The sequence below is a fragment of the Chelonoidis abingdonii genome, chromosome 19 (genome assembly GCF_003597395.2).
Source record: "Chelonoidis abingdonii isolate Lonesome George chromosome 19, CheloAbing_2.0, whole genome shotgun sequence".
NCBI classification, from domain to species: Eukaryota; Metazoa; Chordata; order Testudines; family Testudinidae; genus Chelonoidis; species Chelonoidis abingdonii.
This window is the reverse complement of record NC_133787.1, coordinates 40844054-40864632: the sequence shown is the minus strand read 5'-3', so window position 1 is coordinate 40864632 and position 20579 is coordinate 40844054. Positions and strand designations below refer to the sequence as shown.

General features: G+C 41.4%; 1 protein-coding gene across 7 annotated transcripts in view; it reads right to left on the bottom strand.

The window, feature by feature from the left end:
- The window catches only part of NFAT5 (nuclear factor of activated T cells 5), a 174445-nt gene that overhangs the window by 139205 nt on the left and 14661 nt on the right, over positions 1-20579 (bottom strand). For 4 of the 7 annotated variants that reach the window (XM_075073805.1, XM_075073804.1, XM_075073806.1 and 1 more), the window contains exon 1: positions 12016-12660. The exons of 2 other annotated variants lie outside the window; for them this stretch is intronic. Coding sequence is in view for 1 of the 5 variants with exons in the window: in XM_075073804.1 (XP_074929905.1) it covers positions 12016-12088 (73 nt within the window). In the remaining 4 variants the exon portion in view is untranslated. Of the gene's footprint in view, positions 1-12015; positions 12662-20579 lie in introns of those variants that run through there. One more of the 7 variants, XM_075073807.1, reaches the window with a different exon arrangement.

Here is a 20579-nt window from a genome sequence, read left to right as displayed (position 1 = left end):
ACTATATCAAGAACTGGCCTAATCTGATGACAGTTTGTGAACAAATCGTGAAAAAACAGATGACACTGTCACAGCTAAAGTTCTCAACATTGGGCTTAAGAGAAATGTTGAACACGTGCTGAGTGCCCTAAAGCCTATTTTTGTGGTCTTGAACAAAACGCAGGGAAATAGCTGTTCTATTGCTGACGCTGTTGAAATTTGGAAGGAATTGAGTAAGATGTTAAAAAGAGAAATATGCAATGACAGAGTTAAATTACAAAGCATTAAAAAAAACAAATGCAACAAGCACTATCTCCATTTCATTTTCTTCCAAATATTCTCAATACTCGGTACCAGGGTCAAACTTTAACTGCTGAAGAAGAGGAGCCGGCTATGACATGAACATCCAGCAATCATCCCTCCATGATGCCAACTATAAGCTTCAGAGCTAAGGGTGAACCATTCAAGAAATTTTATATATATCACTTCTTCTCCCAGAGTAGAAAGAATATCTTCTTCCTTTGGACTAATCCATTCCAAACTGAGAAATCGTTTGGGACCTGAAAAAGCAGGAAAGCTTGTTTTTCTTTTCCAGATTATGGACAAACAGGAAAATGAAGGTGAAGATGACTGAGTTAGCTGCAGAAGCCAATATTTTAAGTTTCTCATGTTGATCTGGCTGATACAGTCAATTTAATTTTTGTTGTTTTTTTTTTTTTAAATATTTGATTTAACTATTTTAGTTAAAACAATTTTAACAAAAACAAACTAGATTTAGAAAAAAAACTTGAATGTTTAAATTCAAAAATTCATATGCTTGTTTTGTTAAAATATTATATGTTTGCTGTTGAAGAAAAAAAATCCAGAATACATAACGTTGTTGTTTCAGTTAAATACAACAATTTAAATGTTTGTGATTTTTCTCCTCTTAATACAGCATAGCAAGAAAATCCTCCAAACATTAATGATTAACCTGTTGAACTGGAGATAGTTCACTACCCATTGAATTCATAAATATCTGCTTCAATTACCTTTGGTAAATGAAATAACCAAACAATCATTCATTTTCTGATATAACTGTAAAATTCATCTGAAGTTTTCAAAATAAATCACTTTAAAAATGTATAGCATGTACCTTCTAAAAATGAAACCTACATCTATCTCTGAGTTGTGAAGAATATGTACTAAAGTTGTAACAACCAACAAGAATTCACTTCTATGTAGAAATCCATGATTAAATCGAGTCTTCCTGACTAGTGATTTAAATCAAATCCACCCTGACAAAAAGGCAAAATTCTCTTTTATTTCTGGGAAAGCCTTCTGTTACTATTACTGGGAGTTCTGCAGTGCTTGAGGGGAGTACATCACCTAGATTTTTACCCTTGCCCAGACTAATTAAAAAAATATAACACAGCCCTCTCTACAAAAGTTTGAGCCCCGGTCTAAAACATCCCTTGATTACAAGCATCTGCTTTTGAGCTCAAATACACTCCGGGTCTGAATTACCTATGTGTTTTATTCCAAAATTGTATATAGCGTTCCTACCTTAATTCAAACCTAGTTATCTAGCTACAAATATTTCCTAATGAAAAAGAATACATGTGAACTTTTATACAAATGAACTTTTTGTATAAACTTTAGTTATGTTAAAGGTAACCTTAGTTGTGTTTTACTACATTATTACAGGAAAGTTAAATTAGATTTTTTTTTTTTTTTTAATTCTCAATTATTCCATTTGCTTTTCTCTTAAAATGGACAATGAAACTCAACTGGTCAATTTCACCTTTAAGCTCCACTGCAGGAAAGTATTCACATTCAAATTTTTTTTTAAAGTTTCATTTCCATTAGCATTTTAAAAGCCCTCTCTGCATAAATTAAAATTTAGATTTCAAGTCTTGACTAAATTGGCAACATCTCTTTAATTTAAAACTAAAAAAAGCTATTATGCTTTCTGCTCAACCATAGCCACTGTTATGATGATGCCCAAAAAGCTGGTGAAACTTATTTAGTAAGTCAACATACATCACCTGTTTGAGGTCAACTAATGAATTTATTATTGACAATAGATGTCTAGTACTATGTCCTTATTAATTTAATCAGAAAGTCTAATGAACAAATGTAAAGCCAAAGAGAGTACCTGCAATTTGATCAGGTTTAGAGTTTCTATGGTTACAGCCAACATAGACACACTCCAGTAAGTTTTTGCAGTTCTTGGCTTACTGCCACATTATCAGCAAGTTGCAATCCTTCTTCTAATATTAACTGTAAACTTTGTTTATATCTATGAAATAAAAGTTTAAATCACCATGCACATTAATACCTGAAATAAGTTTGCATATTTACAAAAGATTAACATGTAATGTCTACTTTAGGGAATTAAGTTATTTTGAAAATACTGCTTTTCACTTACAGACAGCTTACTTGAAAGTATTTTCACTTCTAGGTTTGAAGTCTGTTTTAAAGTCTCAAACCATACAGAATACTGATTCTGCAGTGTGATCAGGGGAAGAAGATGCTATCATTCACATGAGACAGAACATAAGATTTCTGTTGCTGGTCCAGATGAAGCTGAAGACCATAAAATACTCTTTGAGAGTAAGGGAGGTGTAGGGCCTATCTTTATTCCTTTGCCACAAAGGCAGGAAATCATATCCTGCAGAACCTTCCCAAACCATAAGTCAGTTTAAAATCCCTAACTGCCTCTACTCAACTCAAGAACGTAACATCTCCAGATGTAAGGAGTTATCATATTTCACGGAGTAAATCACCGGCTTTTGGAATAACACCAGAGGCCAACAAAACCAAGCCAAGGGCAAAACCATAGTCACAAATCCCTTCCTTTCAAAAATTTAGCCCTATGACCAAGTAGTAGTCATGAAAGAATTGACAGCAAGCACACAAGACTGAAATTTCTAGTGCAATCCAGTTGGCGCAGGTCAATCACTATAGCTCAACATCTAACCTCCCATTTTCTAAGTTAATCAAGAAACTAGCAAAAGACAGTAATCAGACCCATCTGTTATTTACCAGTATGCTGAATTTCTATCATTCAGGTTTCACATTAGGATATGGTACTGAGACAGCATATTATTCTGGTGGACTATCTCCTCCTGCCTAGAGACAAGGAAAATACATCATACATACCCCAGTGGACTTCGCTGCTATGTTTAGTTTTATTGATCACCAAATATTCCTGTCCTTGCAAGGAGTTGTAGCACTGAACAGGAAGGATCTGAAATGACCCGGGATCTTCCTCTCAGATTAAGCATGAACGATCATTTTATAGAACTTTTCCTCTACCTGTGAAACCCTCAACTGCAGAGTCCCACAAGAGTCAATTCTTTACCCCCACGTTATTCAACATCTTCTGAAGCTGTTGGGAAAGCTGGTGAGACATTGAGAAAATATAGGATGAAGTGCCAGCAGTATGCTGATATTATCCTGTTCCTCATTTTCTTTACATAAAAAACAAAACACGGTCCTAAACAAGGCCATAACAAATACCTGAGTGAAGAGCAGAGCGTAAGGATGAACCCGAGAGAGAGATCAAGCTGGTAAGAAGAAGAAAGCACTTCAGAGAACCTCCCTCCTCTATAATACCAACAATAATTGAGGGCATCTGCTCTCAGATTGATAAATCAACCCTCAATCTTTGGATCCTTTGGGACTCCTCAGTGCTACTGGATACACAGCACAAACAGTAAACGGAAGTGACTGCCACCATGGCAACTGAGCAGAAAATTGAACCACAACCTATCAAACATATACCTGGCATCACACATTCATGACTCCAGGCCTGATTATTTATTGCTACTCACGAGTCAAGCTACACACCCTTGAAAAGGTTCAAGTGCCATAAAGCACTGTAGCAAGACAGGTTGCTGTGAACATATCACTCTGGTGTGCTGTTCTTTGTGCTGGCTTCCCTTGAACAGAGTCAACTTGAATAGAGTTCAGCTTTAATTATACAAGGTTTCTGTTCTGATATTCAAATCACTTCATGGATTGGTCCTTGCTACCTGGAAGATCACATTTCTCTCTGTGACTATGACCTCCCACAACAGCTATACTTCATTTGAAAAACAGAACTATTGATCAATATGAGAAGGTTCACGAGAGGAGACATATTTCCCAGGAACTGGACCTGGACAACAGAATTCAACCCAGCAAAAGATAGGAATGAGTATGGAACTAACAACTTCCAGAACTAAATACAAAACTCATTTATTTAATTTAGCTTTTTCTCAGTTTCTTCACATTGAGACATACAAACTAGAAAGCAAACAAGAGATGAAATTAGAAAGGAGATGAATAAGCAGTGACATGAAGTACACAAAACAATAAATGTATAAAGAAGAGAGATCTGGCACTTCTGTTCTCTGTCTCAACACAAGAGCACAGAAACAGTCAATAAGAAATTGTGAGGTGGCAAATTCAAAACTAATTAAAAGAAATGCCTTTTACACACTGTGTAATTAGATTGTGGAACTCCTTCTCACAGAATGTCACTGAGACAAAGAATCTAGCAAGATTCAAAGTGGAATTAGACATTCATATGGATAGCAAACAGAGAGAGTTATAGTGCCAACAAATTTTGATAGGGATATTTTCAGGCATTAAGACAATCTCTAACTATTACAGTTAGAATGAGACCTTCATAAAGGCCAGATTTCCTAACCTTTGCCCGCAGCTGGTTTTCCTGCACATTCATCAGAAGTACTACTGTTAAAGACAAGATACTGATACAGTATGACAACTCCTTTCTTCTATGTACCTAAGAAAAACTAAAAATATAAATTAAAGTATTATTTTTATTATTTCTATTTCTAAATAACTAGGAGATGCTCAGATACTATGGTGATAAGGATCAAACAAATTGATAATTGCAATATCCTCCCCAACCTTTCTCTTCTCAACACGAATTTTAATATCCAAAGCTATAAGTAAACATAAAACAGACGCTCTATTTCTCCTTGACTACATAGTCACTGTATTACTGGGATTTAACTCATTTTAGCATGGCTCAGCATTCATGTCATGCTCTCCATCAGTACCCAGCCCAGGCCAGGCAACCTAATGATCCAACCAGCGGGCCAAATTTGGTGATGAATCTTGGCCACGTGCCACCTGAGGCACATTGTGCATACGCTAAGATAAAGCGCTGAAATACTTGGAGTATGAAAAGGCTCTACATGAAGTGCTAAAATGTTTATTAGATAGATAGATAGTCTTTCTGTATCAACAATTCTCTAACAAACATCAAAATGATTATGAAGTCGCCACAGCTTTAAATAGAGAGAGAAAACATTTCATGTGCACCTATACAATACTCTCAATACAAAAGAGCTATTTAGTATATTAATACATTACTTTGTAAAGGCAGCACAAATACATCCTACAAAATGTATTTTTACGGTTAGATTGGGTTTCTAACTTTTAGAACAACAACTACATAAGGAAATTTAATAAAAGAAAGAAAAAATACAAAGTCCTACTGTTGCTTGCACCAGTAGAAAACCTGACTTACCAGTAATTGTCATTGTACAAGCACAGGTAAGCAGAATATGGCACATAATTTTGTTAAGCGGTTTAATATCTCTGCAAATTGTTGAAATTAAAGGATTAATTACATTAGTTGATATTAATGAGTTTGGATTTAGGGCCTATCATTCAACAAACTGTTTCAATCATGGTACTTCGTGGTCTTTCAAGGGGCTAAAATGAATAGTTTAACAAAATTAAGTAAATGATAGTATTGAAAACAGCACTTAAATCTACCAACGACAGGACAACTAACCTCTAGGTTTTCATTGTACATGTGCCAGCAGTTTGTCTCTTGGATTGCTAATGTACCTTTGTATGACAAAATTCTTGTTGTTAATCTTGAGGATGGTGTTCTGCAAAGTCTGGAGTTGGACCCATTATTATATTCTTTAGATATATTATCAGTGCACGGTTTTAATAATCTATATGCAAATAACACATATTTGTGTTTCTTCTGCCATGCGTTGTGGTTTTTTTGTTTTGGGGTTTTTTTGTTTTTGAGGCTATCTGGCATCATTTTTCACAATGATTTGCGGACATTAGACCTTGAAGGTTTTTTGCTTGGTTCTAACAACCACATTCTCAAGATAATGTAGGAATGGGCACCACAGAAATGCGTTTAAAAACACCTCTGGCATTTGTTTCTTTTATCTTTGGGAGTTCCATACATGCACTGGAAGCTTGAAACCTAAGAATTCAGTGATACTATCTTTGCAGAAAAGATATTCTCTTCCAAAAGCTCAATAAAATCAATTTATAAAAATGTATGTAAACAAGAGAACTCAAACTGAGACAGATATAGTAGGCAACTATAAATCAGTACAAAGATTGACACTTGTTACAGCATCTTGAACAAAGAGAAGTCATTTTCGCTGTTCATTCTGGGCTTCCAATGATCTATAGCAAGCTTTTGAAATTATTAAGATCGTCTATGAAACATTTTTCTCCATCATTTCAAACTTATGCACTTTGCATTTTAAATCAGAAGTGTCAAACCAACCATTTGACTCTGTTTGATAAAGTCATGTAAAATGTAACTCAGACACACAAAACTTATTGTTCCAACAGCAATACCACCATATAAATATTTCTATATTGTTGCCCTTTCTGGATGTACTTATATCCTCCTGCTAGAACTCTGATGATTTTTCCTATGGTTTGGAAGTGAACTCAATTACATGGAAACTAGTATTTATGATCTGTGTGGTGCTTTTACTTCCAAATACTGTACAAATATTAATAGTCAATATTCTATGAGATGGGTATTATACTACACTGTAATTGTCTCAGTAAGAGTGCAGCGATACTGTATAGTTTTAAATTATTCAATCCGGTTGGTAGAGGGGTTCTGATCTGCAGGATGACTACACTTCTCAATAACAGTAAAGCAATCATATAAAATCTCATCCTTTCAATACTCCCTAGCCTATACCCACAAATATAGATGCCTCAATTTCTGACCATTCCCACTATGTCCAGTTTTTTCCCCAACTCTCTCGTTTTTCAGTTTATGCACTGAATCACAGGAGGTTTGACAGAAGAAAGATACAGTCTAATATAATGGTGGATATTTGATTATCCACATAAACAGTAGTATTTTTCTGTAATTGGGGCAATTACATCCTCAAATTAATTATTCACTGTGTAGAAGTATTTTCTTTTATTAGCTTTAAATGTGTTGCCTTTCAATTTAACTGAATGTCCCTTTGTTCTTATAGTATGATAAAGCATAAAAATGAAACCCTTATATCTTCTTTATATTATTGTTTTATAAGAGGGTTAATTGATTTAGATCAAAGTGATTTAAATCACCAGTTTTAATCATGATTTAAATCAGGAAGCAGAAAATCTATATTTAAATAATCGATTTTAATCACATTTTGCATTTGCACTTCAGTTATTTTTCTAAAGACAGGTTAATTCTAAATGGATGGCAACCATTAAAAACATGCTGATTTGCAATTAAATATAGTCTTTACACTAAATTTAGTGCTTCTTTTTGCTAACAAGGAGGATACACAATAGCTATACATATTTAAGCAATATAGCTTAACTTTTTATGAACGATTAATTTTTTATTTGAGATCTTTGCCAAGTTGGATTTGGACAGAAATTCAAATTCAATTAAGAACTACCTTAAGTGTGCTAGATCCATAAGAAAAAAGTTTGTCAAAACATATTTTTAAATACAAAACAACTGATTTATTAAACAAAAGGAGATATTTGTAGTTAACAGATTGGACTGATTATTTCTGGTCACCATGGCCTTCAAAACTTGAGCCATAATGGAATCTCATCCTCTCATACAAAGCTTTTATTCAGCAATTGTTAAGAGGAAGGAACTCTCCTAATATTTCAACTGGCAATTACTTTCTTAACTTTGAATTATTGACCTGAACAAGTTGAATAAACTGAAATTAAGAAAATAATTCTCTGCATCTGTGTTAAAGGTACTTAGTGATTTCCATCACTTCGGTGGTCTGACTTTCTTTAAAGCTTTGCAGCAAACATGTACTGCTTTAAATCTAATACAAAAAAGTAGATTATAATAAATGTAGGCGTTAATATAGGTTGTCAATTTCTATTTTTTTAAATAAACCTACATTTAAAGTCTGATTTGTATTTAAATCAATTTTTCCAATTTTATAAACCTATATCACTCCTAATCTTATTAATCTCCTCTACATTAAATAGTCCCATTCTTTTCAATGTTTATTCCTATTTCTAGTCATTTTATCCATTTCAGGAAGACCCTTTCAAGTTCTGCTCTCTTTTTCAGAAACGATGGCAATCAGAATATCAATTACACTATGGAAGCACCAGTCTATACATTGTATTGCAGTTGAGAACAGTTTTGCACTTCAAGCAGATTCAACCACTTTGTTACATACAACAAATAAAATATAGCCACTCGAAAATTATGGCACTTGAAAAATAAAACAAATACTCTGAGAATTTGTTAAAAAAATAAATAAATTGGCCCATTTATAGGTTAAAAGTTAAAGCTAAGTGACTCATTTAAGAAATTTAGCAGCCTGTATCTGACCATTTTGTCCTAAATTATCTTAATGAAGTAACAGAAACTTTGTGGCTTAGCATGGCAGCAAGGTTCCCCAAACAAATCAGCAGGACACAGTTCAGAGGAGTTTAGCAAAAAGAGTGCTAATATTTTTTTTATGTAGAATAAATTAAGCTAAAGAACAAGGGATACTTTTCCATAACATCAGTCCATTTACTCATTCGAAGTACTCTATAGATCTTGTAACTGGCACAGTTTCTTTCATGTGACCCTTCCTTACCTGCCCTGCAACTTATTCTGCCTCTGGACCTAGGAGTTTTATAGAAGGCTTCTCTACCCAGAACCCTTAGCACAGCAGAAGGGAAGTTCCTCTCTGGGTGACTGACAGACAGTTTGACTAGACAATCAGCTCTCTTTTCCCTCACTCCTGGTTCTATAAAGTCTTCATCTCACTATATTCTTCAAACTTTAAGTATGCAGTAGAACCTCAGAGTTACAACCAACCTCCCTTCCTGAAGTTGTTTGTAACTCTGAACAAAACATTATGGTTGTTCTTTCAAAATTTACAACTGAACACTGACTTAATACAGCTTTGAAACTTTACTATGCATAAGAAAAATGCTGCTTTTAAATGAAACAGCACAGAAAGAGTTTCCTTACCCTGTCAAAAAAAATTTAAACGTTCTCCTTTTTTTTTAGTAGTTTATATTTAACACAGTACTGTTCTGTACAGTATTTTGTTGTTGTTGTTTTTTGGGGGGGGAGGGGCGGGGGTGTCTCTGCTGCCAGATTGCCTACTTCCAGTTCCAAATGAGGTGTGTGATTGACTGGTTAGTTCATAACTCTGCTGCTTGTAACTCTGAGGTCCTACTGTAGTTAAAACCCACTAAGATCTAGTTCAGCAATTCTCAACCGGGGGTCTGTGTGTCCTTTCAAGGGGGCTGCAGCACTCCCCGTGGGGCTGAAGCCAAGAGGCGTAGGGCTGGAGCCCCAATCCCTGGTGCCTCCACGCAGGGCTGAAGCTAAGAGGCACTGAGGGCAGAGCCACACCTCCACCTCCGCCATCTCTTCTCCCCACCCCCTGGCCAGGTGAGAGGTGGAAGTCGGAGCCAGGCAGCGAGGGACAACTGCTGCTCTCACTGGTGCCATGGAATAGGGAGCGGCAGCATTCCCTCCTCTCCTGCTGATGCCTCAGGTTGAAGCTGCTCCTCAGCTCGCAGCCTCCTTTATTCCCCCAGAGGCAGCTGGTAAGAGCCCCCCAGGTGGGGACACCCAGCTCCGTGGCTGGCAGATCCCTCCAGGAACAGCGACTGCAGGGAAGTCCTCTCGGCACACAGCCCCTAATGCCCCTCTCCCTACACCCAGAGGTTACACCCTCCCTGTACCCTGAGCTATTCCCTGCCCACACACAGCCCCTAGCTATCCCCCTCCCTGCACACAGCCCCTAATCCCCCACAGACACACCTATAACCACCCCATGTGTACACAGCCCCTAGCTACCCCCTTCTTGCACCCTAATCTGTTTTCAAACTTTTTGAGCTAAGCCCCCCACCTTTGAGTTATAATTTTTGGTTGCATCCCCTACTCCAACTCAGACAGGCTTAGTGCCCTGCTGAGGTGAGTCAGGGGGTGGAAATGGCACTCCCTCCCTGGACCCCACCATGAGGAGGTGGCTTGAGCCCCACTGGCCCCTTCCCCGCACAACAGAAGTCAAACTACGCATAAGCCCAAGGCCCCTGCTTCGAGCACCACCCCGCATCAGGCCCTGGAGTTTTACAGCATGTTGAGGGGGGGGCCTCAGAGAGAGCAAGGTTGAGAACCCCTGATGACAACATAACCTGTGAACTCTCTTTCAAAACATCTACCACCTGCTATTATTCTCACTAGGACTGAGGCAAACTGGAATACATAGTTAAGGCATCCAAACAGCCTGAACACCACCCCGTAGTGACATAAGGGGAAAAAATTAAAATTCAATGTCTAAAAATCATTTAAATCTAATCTGGTACTACAAACACTATTACGTACTAGTCACAATTCGACAGTTACTGAATGGCACCACTATGAGTTAAAGCTGTTTGAGTGCCTTAATTATGTATTTCCATACCTTAACATGTCTGGATTTCTTTTAAGTTTGGTCTTAGGTCAGCATTTTCTGGGTTTATTACATTTGTTTTGGTGATAGCATCATTACTGTGATGTTTTTGCCTTTCAAAAACTGGGTTAAGGTACCTTCATTCCAGTTTAAAAAATTTTTTTACTTCGACATAATATATAGCAGCAAAATACGCTCAGTATTTTCTATCCTTTTATACAAAAGTTGTATTTTGCATGTCTCTGCTGCACAATGATTAGATATTTTATTTAGCTGCCCACAGCAACACCCAAATCTTTAATTTAGAAGTGAGTTTAGCAATCAATTATGCGTACATGTAGCTCAACTTATTCCTCCCACTGTACATTTCCTTATTACCATATGTTTGCCAACATGGACTTTCACATGACATCAGGCCATGCATTCACGTAGCCCAGCTCTGACGTTCCATACATTCTTTTATCATCTTGACTATCCTAATAGACTGTAGGTATCATCTGAAAACTTTGCCACCTCCCTGTTCACTCCCTTTTCCAAATTCCCTGTTAACAGGGTAAATACAAGTCCTAGCTCAAAGCTGGGCACCGTAAACTCTCTTGCCATGTTGAAAATTAAACACGTATTTCAACTCTTTTTGTTTTTCGACTCTTAGCCAGTTTCTACTTCACAACAGAATTCCACCTCTTTCCCTCAAACGACGCAGTTTATTTAAGAACGTTTTTATCATTGAGTTAGTCAGCAGCTTTATGAAAATCCGAATAAACTGTGTTTCCATTCCCCCTTTATCCAGTGGTTTTGTAGTCACAACCAAGACGTTCTACCTAGGCCAGCACGTAGCCAACATGTCAGCTTCAGCACTGTTTACACACACAGTCTGCGTGCCCGCCAGGCACACTCCGAAATGGCAGTGGGAAGTCAGAGGTAGTCGCCCAGCTGTGCCCTGGCCGGGGAGAGAAGCATCAGCCTCAGCCCACGGGTCTGATCACATAGCGGATATCGCGGCGGGCCGGCTGCTGCGTCCCTTGCGCACAAACCTGTCGGGACACATTCTTGAGGGTACCGTGTCCGGGCCAGGAATGCAGCCTGAGCAGCCTCGCTGCAATCTCAGCGCCTCGCTGGCGCTGGGGCCGGGGCTTCCCTGCGATCGCAGCGCCGGGCAGCATCCCTGCGAGCCGAGCGCTCCACGCCTGGCAGGTCTCCCTGGGACGGGCCCGGCCGCCAAGCTAGGGCCCCGCGGGGCGAGGACCGGAGCCAGTTCTCGGCAGCCTCGGCGCAGCTCCGGGGCGAGCTGCGGCCCGCCGGGGGGTGGGGCCNCGCGGGGGAAGCGACGGCCCGTCCCGCGGGCCGAGCGCGGCCCGGACCCCGCCCCCGCACTCACCCTTGGAGTAGAGAGACTTGGGGGACTCGAGGTCGAGGTCGGCGCTGAGCAGAGAGATGAAGTCCGAGGGCATCGCAGCTTCGCGGCCCGGCGGCCGCCGAGAGGAGGGGCGCTGCTGCCTCCGCCGCCCCGGCGTGGGGAGGGGAGACACCGAGAGGGCGCGCGGCGCTCACTGCGGGCCGGGCCGGGCCAGCCTAGGGGCTTCACGCGCTGTCAGGATCGGGCTCGGTCGCCGCTGACAGGAATCCGGCTGCTGCCAACTGAACGGTCCAGCCCGCCCCCTCCGTTACTGCTCTGCGCGTGCGCCAACCGAAAAGGCTCCGGAGGGCTGGCGCACATCGGGAACTACTGATCGGGCGACGTGCGCATGCGCTCCCGAGGGGAGCTGGGGGAGGGGGAATAAGAACAGGAAGAGCCGCAGGTCAGCTATTTTGCACATGCGTAGACTGACCAACTCAGGCTTTGCCCATGTTCACTCGCTAGTTGTGTCATTCTGCGCATGTGTCTGCCCACGGCCCGCATGGTGAGGTGGTCTCGTGCTCAAATGCCGGACGGGCGGCGAGTGAGGTTCTACGCATGCGCAGTTTCTGGACGCTGTGAGAGATGTACTAGTAGCGAGCGAGCAGCGGGGTCTGTGTGACTCAACGGAGGGCGGAGGCGAGAAGAGCCTGAGCTGGGCCTGGGCCGGGAGAGAGCGAAGCGTCGAGAACAGCTGCGGAGCTGAGGGGGGGCGAAGAGGGCTGCCTAGGCGGACCCTGGATGTGCCGCTCTCTGGGCCGGCCGTGTGCAGTGGGGACAGATGGAGACTGGCAGTGACCCCATAGGTAGGGCCGCAAGCAGCCCTGGGAGATGGGGTGACGCTTGGGTTCCCAACTTTCTAATCACACAACCAGACACCCTAGTCTCACTCTCACACACCCCCTCTACGTTCCTCCCCCTCTCTCCCCCCCCCACTCACTTTCACTGGGCGTGGGAGGAGCTGAGGACTCAGGGCTGGGGCTGCAAATGAGGGCTCTGGGCAGGGGTTTAGGGGCGGGAGGGGACTCCAGGTTGGGGGTGGGGCCAGGGATTTAGAGGGTTGGGGTGTGGGTGAGGGCTCTGGACTGGGAGTGCTGGATCTGAAAAGGGGCTGGGGATGAGGAGCTCAGCATGTGACGGGGCGTCTGGGCTGGGACGGGAGGTTGGGGCACAGGCTTATTTCTGGCAGCTCTCAGTCAGCGGGAGAGCTAAGGCCGGCTTCCTGCCTGTCCTGGCACCATGGACTGCACTGGGCCCTAGAAGGGGCCCGCAGCAGGTTTGGCTCCTTGGCGCAGGCACGCAGACAGCTCTGCACATGGCTCTTGCCCACAGACACCACCCGCACCCCCCCAGCTCCCAGTGGCTGGAGTGCAGAGCCAGTGCTTGGGGCAGGGGTATCACACGGAGCCCCATGGCACCCCTGCCCCCCTCCCACTGCCTAGGAGCCAGACCTGCTGGCTGCTTCCAGGGCACAGCGCAGTGTCAGAACAGGTAGAGACTAGCCTGCCTTAGCTGGGCAGCACCACTGATTGGAGCTGCCGAAGTCCCTTTTCCACCGATTGTTCTGGTCAAAAAATGGACACCTCATCACCCTAGGTGAATCCCTGGCGCTTTATGTTGTCATGTACCCTGACAAACATGAAGCAGCTCCTCTCTGACCCTGTGCAGCTCTGGGGCAGGTGTACTGAATGCTAGTCAGATGGTCTCTGGTGAAGTAAGGCCCCTTCCTGCTGCACATTTGGCCACACTGACTAAACCAGCCCTGATGGGGGAACGAAAGAGGTAAAAGCAGAACAAGGTGGGAATGCTAGTTGCCACCAGGCAAAGGTGAGAGAGAGCTAGAGGACCCACATAGGTAAGGCTGTGGGAATCTTTGTTCCTCTTCTTGTGCTGTAGCTTTTCACCCTCAGGTACAGACCATAAGAGCTAAATTTTCTCCCCCCAGCAAGAGTTTGAAGAAGCTGGAGGAAAACCATTCCAGAGCTGTAGAAAAATGCCACATTTACTGGAGTTTGAAGTTTATGTCTCTACCTCAAACCTGATTTCCTGTGATATGTTAGAATTTGTCATGGACTAGTTTCCCCATGAAATCAGGAAGGGTTGATAAGGTTTAGGTTACAATGAAGAAGTTACTCATGTTCAACTTAAGCACAAAAAGATTATCAAGTCAGCATAGTACCTATTATTTTGTGTATCAGCGCTCTGTAAATGGTATCCCTTGTACCACAATCTACCATAGAATTGTCTGTCAGCCCATGTGCTGCTAGCTTTTTTTTTTGTCTTTAATTAAACAGGATGTTCCAGGCCTCCATCTCTTGAACTGCTGAATCTGGTCCTCATGACAATCAGCCTCACGACTCCTACTAAACAGCTACTCTGTGAGGGTAGATGCTACAGATAGGGCTACCAGACAGAAAGTGTGAACAATTGGGACAGAGGGTAATAGGCTTCTATATAAGAAAAAGCCCCAAATATCAAGACTGTCCCTATAAAATCAGGACATCTGGTCACCCTAGCTACAAAGGCCCCAAAATTACTATTTGTTTTTTTAAAACTAACAACTTTGAGCTTTCATTTTTTATAAGGATCTCATGCTTGGTCCTTCTCCATGCAACTAGTTGGTATCTTATATCCCAGATAAATTATACGTACTAGTACAGCTGTGGATAAGAGAGCCCTTTCCATGAAAGACGAAAAAATGCAAGAGAATGGGTGACCTATCAAAGAAAAAGAAACACTGGAGGGGGAAAAAAAGGAGGGTGGGGATACACAATAGCTTGTTCGTGCTATTGAGCCTTTTCTAAAATAAGTGTTTTCTGAGGCTTGTCTGTATGCTGTATAAAGAGGAGCCAGAGTATTCAACTCCTACACAGAGGACACAACCTAGATGGCATCACAAAGCTGATGGGATGTTTCTCATAACCATAATGTTGATATTCTACCTGTCCATCAATTCAGGAAAGGGAAAAAGAGAAGAGGTAGCACCAAGTGAAAAAAAAAGTATGCTTCACGCTTGGCAAAGAAAACCATACTTCACATTTGAGGAACTCAAAAAAAGGGCTTTACAAAGACAAAGTTATTCTCTAAACAATATCAAAATAGGGAAACTTCAGCACAGAGATTAAATGACTTGCCTAGCGTTTTGAAAATTTGATCTTAACAAGCAGCTAAGAGCATACATACTTTTAGAAAACATACGAGAATTGGGGAGGGGGAATGACACTGCAATTGGCTGTACCAAGAAGACTGTACCATACAAAATCTGTGGAAGAGCACTAAAATGAGCAAAGAGTGAGTGAAAAATTCTTGGAACATCAAGGTGCACGAGAAACCACAGGATAGCATAATCAACTACCCAGAAGTTTGGAAGGACAAGTATAATTAAAACTAAGATTCCCAAGTTTTCTCTAGTGAAAAACTTCATTATGCCAAGAGCATGGTACCCAGGCAGAGTGGAAACTCCTGGGAAATTTTCTACCAAGAGGGAGAAAAACTATTGAGAAAGTAAATAACAGGGAAGTGTTGAAACTAGTGACCAAAGTATACTTGAAATAAACATACTGATGAAAGACTGTGTTCACAAAAGGTATGGATTTCAAGAAAGCAAATATTGGGGAATTAAGAAACTTAGTGAATAATAGGTGATGTAAAGTATTAAAATTCACCAATGCGAAAGAAGGCTGAGGAATCTCAAGACATCTTAATTAAGATTACAATTCCTCTGATGAAAAAGAAATATGAGAAAAAAGAGGCAATGAGTGTGGATGCACAAGACACTGGTCCAAAGTGATGAGAAGCTGCACTGGAAATGAAACGGGAACAAAAGAAGACTGTACCATACAAAATTTCAAGGTAAAAGAAGAAAGCTAAGGGCAGCAAACCAGAAATACCACTGAACTTCATATTAAGAAGATATGTCTACACTAAGGGCAACATATTGGGCACAGACTCTGCATGCCCAGCTAGCACAAGTATAAATAGCAGTGAAGACAGTGAGGTATTGCTTAGGTGAATCGAGTACAGAAATGTCAGAACTCTAGGATGTATATCCTACACGGCTTGCCAAGTGCCAAAGCCTCCCATTTCTATGCTGCTATTTTTAGCAGTGTAGTGGTCTGCTGCTTCCCGGCTGCTGGAGCCTTTTCCTGCCACAGTGAAAGGCTCTGGCTGGGGGAGAGAAGTGGGAGTTCCTGGAGCCTTCCCTGCTGCCAGAGCCTTTCACTGCCATGTGGACACAGACTGCCTTTCACTGCTGCGTGTCACTATATATACCCTGTACACCGCTGCAAGTGTGAATAAGACTGAAGAGAATAAATTAAAAATACAAACATTTAAAAAGGCATTTTAATGAGCCTGCCTACAGTGGCTGACCTACCAAACTACTTCTCAAAATTCTATCTTTAAACAAATGACTAGTATACAAAAATAAATAAAGACTTTATGAATATAGTGTAACCCCCCTTTCCTCCCTGTGTTACTTGGGAGCATGCAACAGTCACCTGTGTGCCCGAGTGCCTGATGTTGTTGACAGTAAAGGAGATCCTGAGTATCCCAGTGATGATGATGGATAGGTGGGAATCCTCTATCCACCCCTCTGCTGCAGTCCTTTTACTTGTAAAGGAAATTAAAATTGGTGGTGCCTCCGCATGGCTGGGCCCTGTACACACTCAATGGTGTGCCTTGGGAGCCTCCTGGAATAAATCTGAACTAATCCAAGCAATGGGTCTAACTCAAAAATATCAATTCTAAACAATATACACTTAGATTGGAGTTAACGCATCTTTACTTAACAATTTAAGAAAACATGATAACACTGAGATTAAATGTCACCACTAATTTAAATCAGCAGAGGCCAGTTCAATAAATCAATTAACAAATACAGTTTACAATAGTAAATTAAATTTATCTAACTTGCATTTACACTGCCACCATTTACCCCACCTCTGAGTGAACTCTCCTCTGGATTTCAGAGGTCTAACCACTTGGGTGAGTGCACTTGAGGATGTTGAAGCTAGGGACAGCACTGTGTTGGTTCAGTGAATCAGTCTAAGCAAGGCATCAGGAGGCAGAGCAATTCTAATTTGGAATCATTCCAAACTGCACAACCCCTCTGAAAATGGGAATTGTTTTAACCAGGTGTCAGCAACCTTGGGTTTGGTTACATAACAAGTCGATTCCACCTCTTCTCAGACCTAGACAACCACTTACAGTCTCTTCACTGTCCCCATTCCCTTGCAAGTATTTTCCCAAACAAGGGTGGTGGCTACTCACATTGCCTTCACTGGAGGCCCTCCTCAGTCAGTTCTGGGCACAGCAACAGCCTCTGCCCTGGCTCCAGTGAAGCCACCAACAGCCTCTGTGGCTTCCTGCTTGGACAAAGCCCAAGCAGGCTCTCGGTGGCAGCTTCTGGCTTTCGATCAGCAGGTCCTGGTTTGGACATAGCTCCATCAAGCAATGTCAGCTCCTCTCCCCAAATGGAGCCCACTGCATGCTCTACCTGGCTAGAGTATAAGAGGAAGTTAGTCTCTCTCTCTCTCTCTCTCTTTCTCGGTATCATGGGAATTGTAGTCTCCAAAGTTGGATTGCAGCTCTCAGGCTCTTCCCAGCTGGAACACACTCAATTAAGTTCAGAAGCCCTTATAGTAAAGGGTGCCTACATTAGCTATCAATAAAAGCATGTAAGGAAAGACGTGGGAAAACTGACTATACATAGTACTGTACAAATAAACAGGCCCAGATGATATGAATCTCAGGGATCTAATAAGATTAACTAATGAATTTATTGAGCCAGTGGCAATTATTTTTATCAAATCTTGGAGGAGGAAGAAAATAGACAAATGCAATAACAATCTTAAAGAGGGCAATATTGCCACAGTCCTTATACTTATCATCCATTAAAGCTGATTTCTAGGACTCAGGAAAGAAAACAGAACAAAAAAATCTGCCAAACTAATAGTGTTAGGCACCTTAGAAATGCATGTAATAATCTGTAAACACCTTGGTGACACAGAAATCCAGGAAAAATATACAATCAAAACCAGGCAAAACAAACCTGATTGCTTTCTGTAATCAAATTAACAAAATTAATGAATATAGAGAACGTAGACTATTTCTTCTATCTAGATTTTAGGAAAGAATTTAACAGAGTACCTCTCAAAATTGTACTTGAAAATGTAATTCAATATCTCTTGGGTATAGGTACCATCCTACAAACTGAAATACACCTGAAAATAGTGCATAAGCAAATAACAATAAATGGCAATGTATCACACTGGGGGAAGTGTCCAGTGAGATGCTTCAAAGTACCTTTAAGACCTGGTTGTCTTTAACTTTCTTTGATGATTAATGAACTTGAAGGAGTAATAAATAATAGTCATTTGGGAATAGCTGTAAACAACAATGAAGAAGTAATATCAAGGGACCTAGAAAGATTAGAAAACGGGCAAGAAATAGTGCTGGGATTCAGTCTACAAAAATAGAGCCTAATACCATCAGAGAGAAATAATACAAAACACAAATCCAACAGGGAAGGAGGTGTTTCAGAAGCAGGAAGATGAGACCAGACCCAGTGGTGACAGTGTATAGCAGATTAAATATGAACTTGCAATGGGCTGTTGTAGCAAAAATGTTGTTTTTTGTCTGTATGTACAGTTATATCATGGAAGAGGGAGAGGAGAAAACCTTGGCTTTCAGAAGATCTGAAATATTGCATTTAGTTTTGATCACCCTTAGTGCTAGAAAGATTAAGCAATCTGAAAAGAATTCAGAGAAAAAAATGAAAAAAAAAACATAGGGGCTGGAGACACTAATTTGTGAGAAGATTAAAAGAATTAAATAAGCATAGCTCCGCTAACCAGTTACTAAAGCTATGTCTACACTGCAAGCAAGGGGTGTGATTCCCAGCTCATGTACACATACTTGCACTAGCTCTCATCAAGCAAGCACACTAGAAATAGTAGTGTAGCCACAGTAGCACATGCAATGGCAACATGAGCTGGCTGCCCTGAGTACTGTACCCACAGGGTCCCAGCAAATTTGTATTTGGAGCAGCTAGTCTGTGCCTCTGCCTGACTATACTATGATTTTAGTATGAAAATATGTGTACACTAGCTGGAAATCACACCTCTAGCTCATAGTGTAGACATACACAGTGTGTAGAAATAGGGTAAGTTACAGGCTCTCCAATTTTTTCATTCTGCAGGCACTTTTGTAAGTGAGAGAATGGAAAAAGTTGGAGAACCACTAACAATCATTCCCTGTTAGTTGTTTTTCAAAGTGTTGAATTCTGCTGACAACAGAGATGGGCTTTTCAGACAATATTTTGAGAACCCTTGACATATTTGAAGGGCGGAAGCATCAAGGAAGGAAAGGAATCATATAGGATGGTCTTGTGGGACATAACTAGATATAAGGGGAAAGAGAAATGGGTACATTTTCAGGCATAATTTACTAACAATGAGATCAGTATGTGGAATGGTCTCCTTTCAAATTGCAGGTAACTGGACTCAGAGCCCCCACCCCTGCCCCACCTCTTCCCCGAAGACCCTGCCCTTGTTCCACCTCTTCCCTCAAAGCCCTGCTCCCTTCTCTGCCTCTTCCCACAAGGCCTCGCCCCTGTTGCTCATTCCTCTCGCCTCCATCCCCATCACTTGCTGGATCGTCTCAAGGAGCCTGCTTGCAAGTAGGAGGCACCCCCAGCTGAGCAGAGGCTGGCACAGGTTCATAACACAGCATTTCCTCCTGCCCCATAGTAAACAGATTTTGGTTTGGGTGTCATTTAGGGGTGCCAGGTCCCCTTTTTGACTGGACTTTCCAGTGAAAAAACGTGTACCTGGCAACCCTAAATGGTACACGGACACAGAAACTGTAACGCGTAGCAATGACATATAGCCAGAAGGGTAGCAATGCTATGATCTCCCAACTAATGGAATCCCATTCTGTGAGACAGTTAAAAGAACACTCCATAAAACTCCTGAATGCCCATGAACAATCTGACATCACTGGAGGTGTAATCAAGATAGCCTGATGGGTGGGTCTATTCTCCCTTTCTCATGTCTGTGAAATGTGATAATGTCTGTGTGCGCCTTCCTGTTGTGTTCCTAATACACTAAATAAATGTTACTAACACACAAAAACAACTAATGCGCCAGATACAGAAACAAGAAACTTAAAATTAAGAAATCATGTATTCAGTGTAATATATTTTCTTTTTATTATAATTAAGCGTGCATGTTAACAGTTGGATAGCAGCAGGTATGAGTGGGAAGGACACTAAACTAGGATCATGTGGGGAAATTAGCAAGTGCATGCATAATACGTTAACTCCATTTGCAATCTCTGAGAATACGTAGTCTTTTCCAATGGTGTTTGAAAAGACTGCCAGAAAACTATTAGGGTCTGTCAATGACTACCCTGTTCCTAGGTCACCACTTCCTGATTTGCAGAGTTGCTGAGGTAGGCAGGAAACTTGTTTTATAGTAAATTCTCCTAGCAGCCTCCCTTGAGAAGAGCCGCCAGTGAACATGTGACACAGCTACGAGATTGTT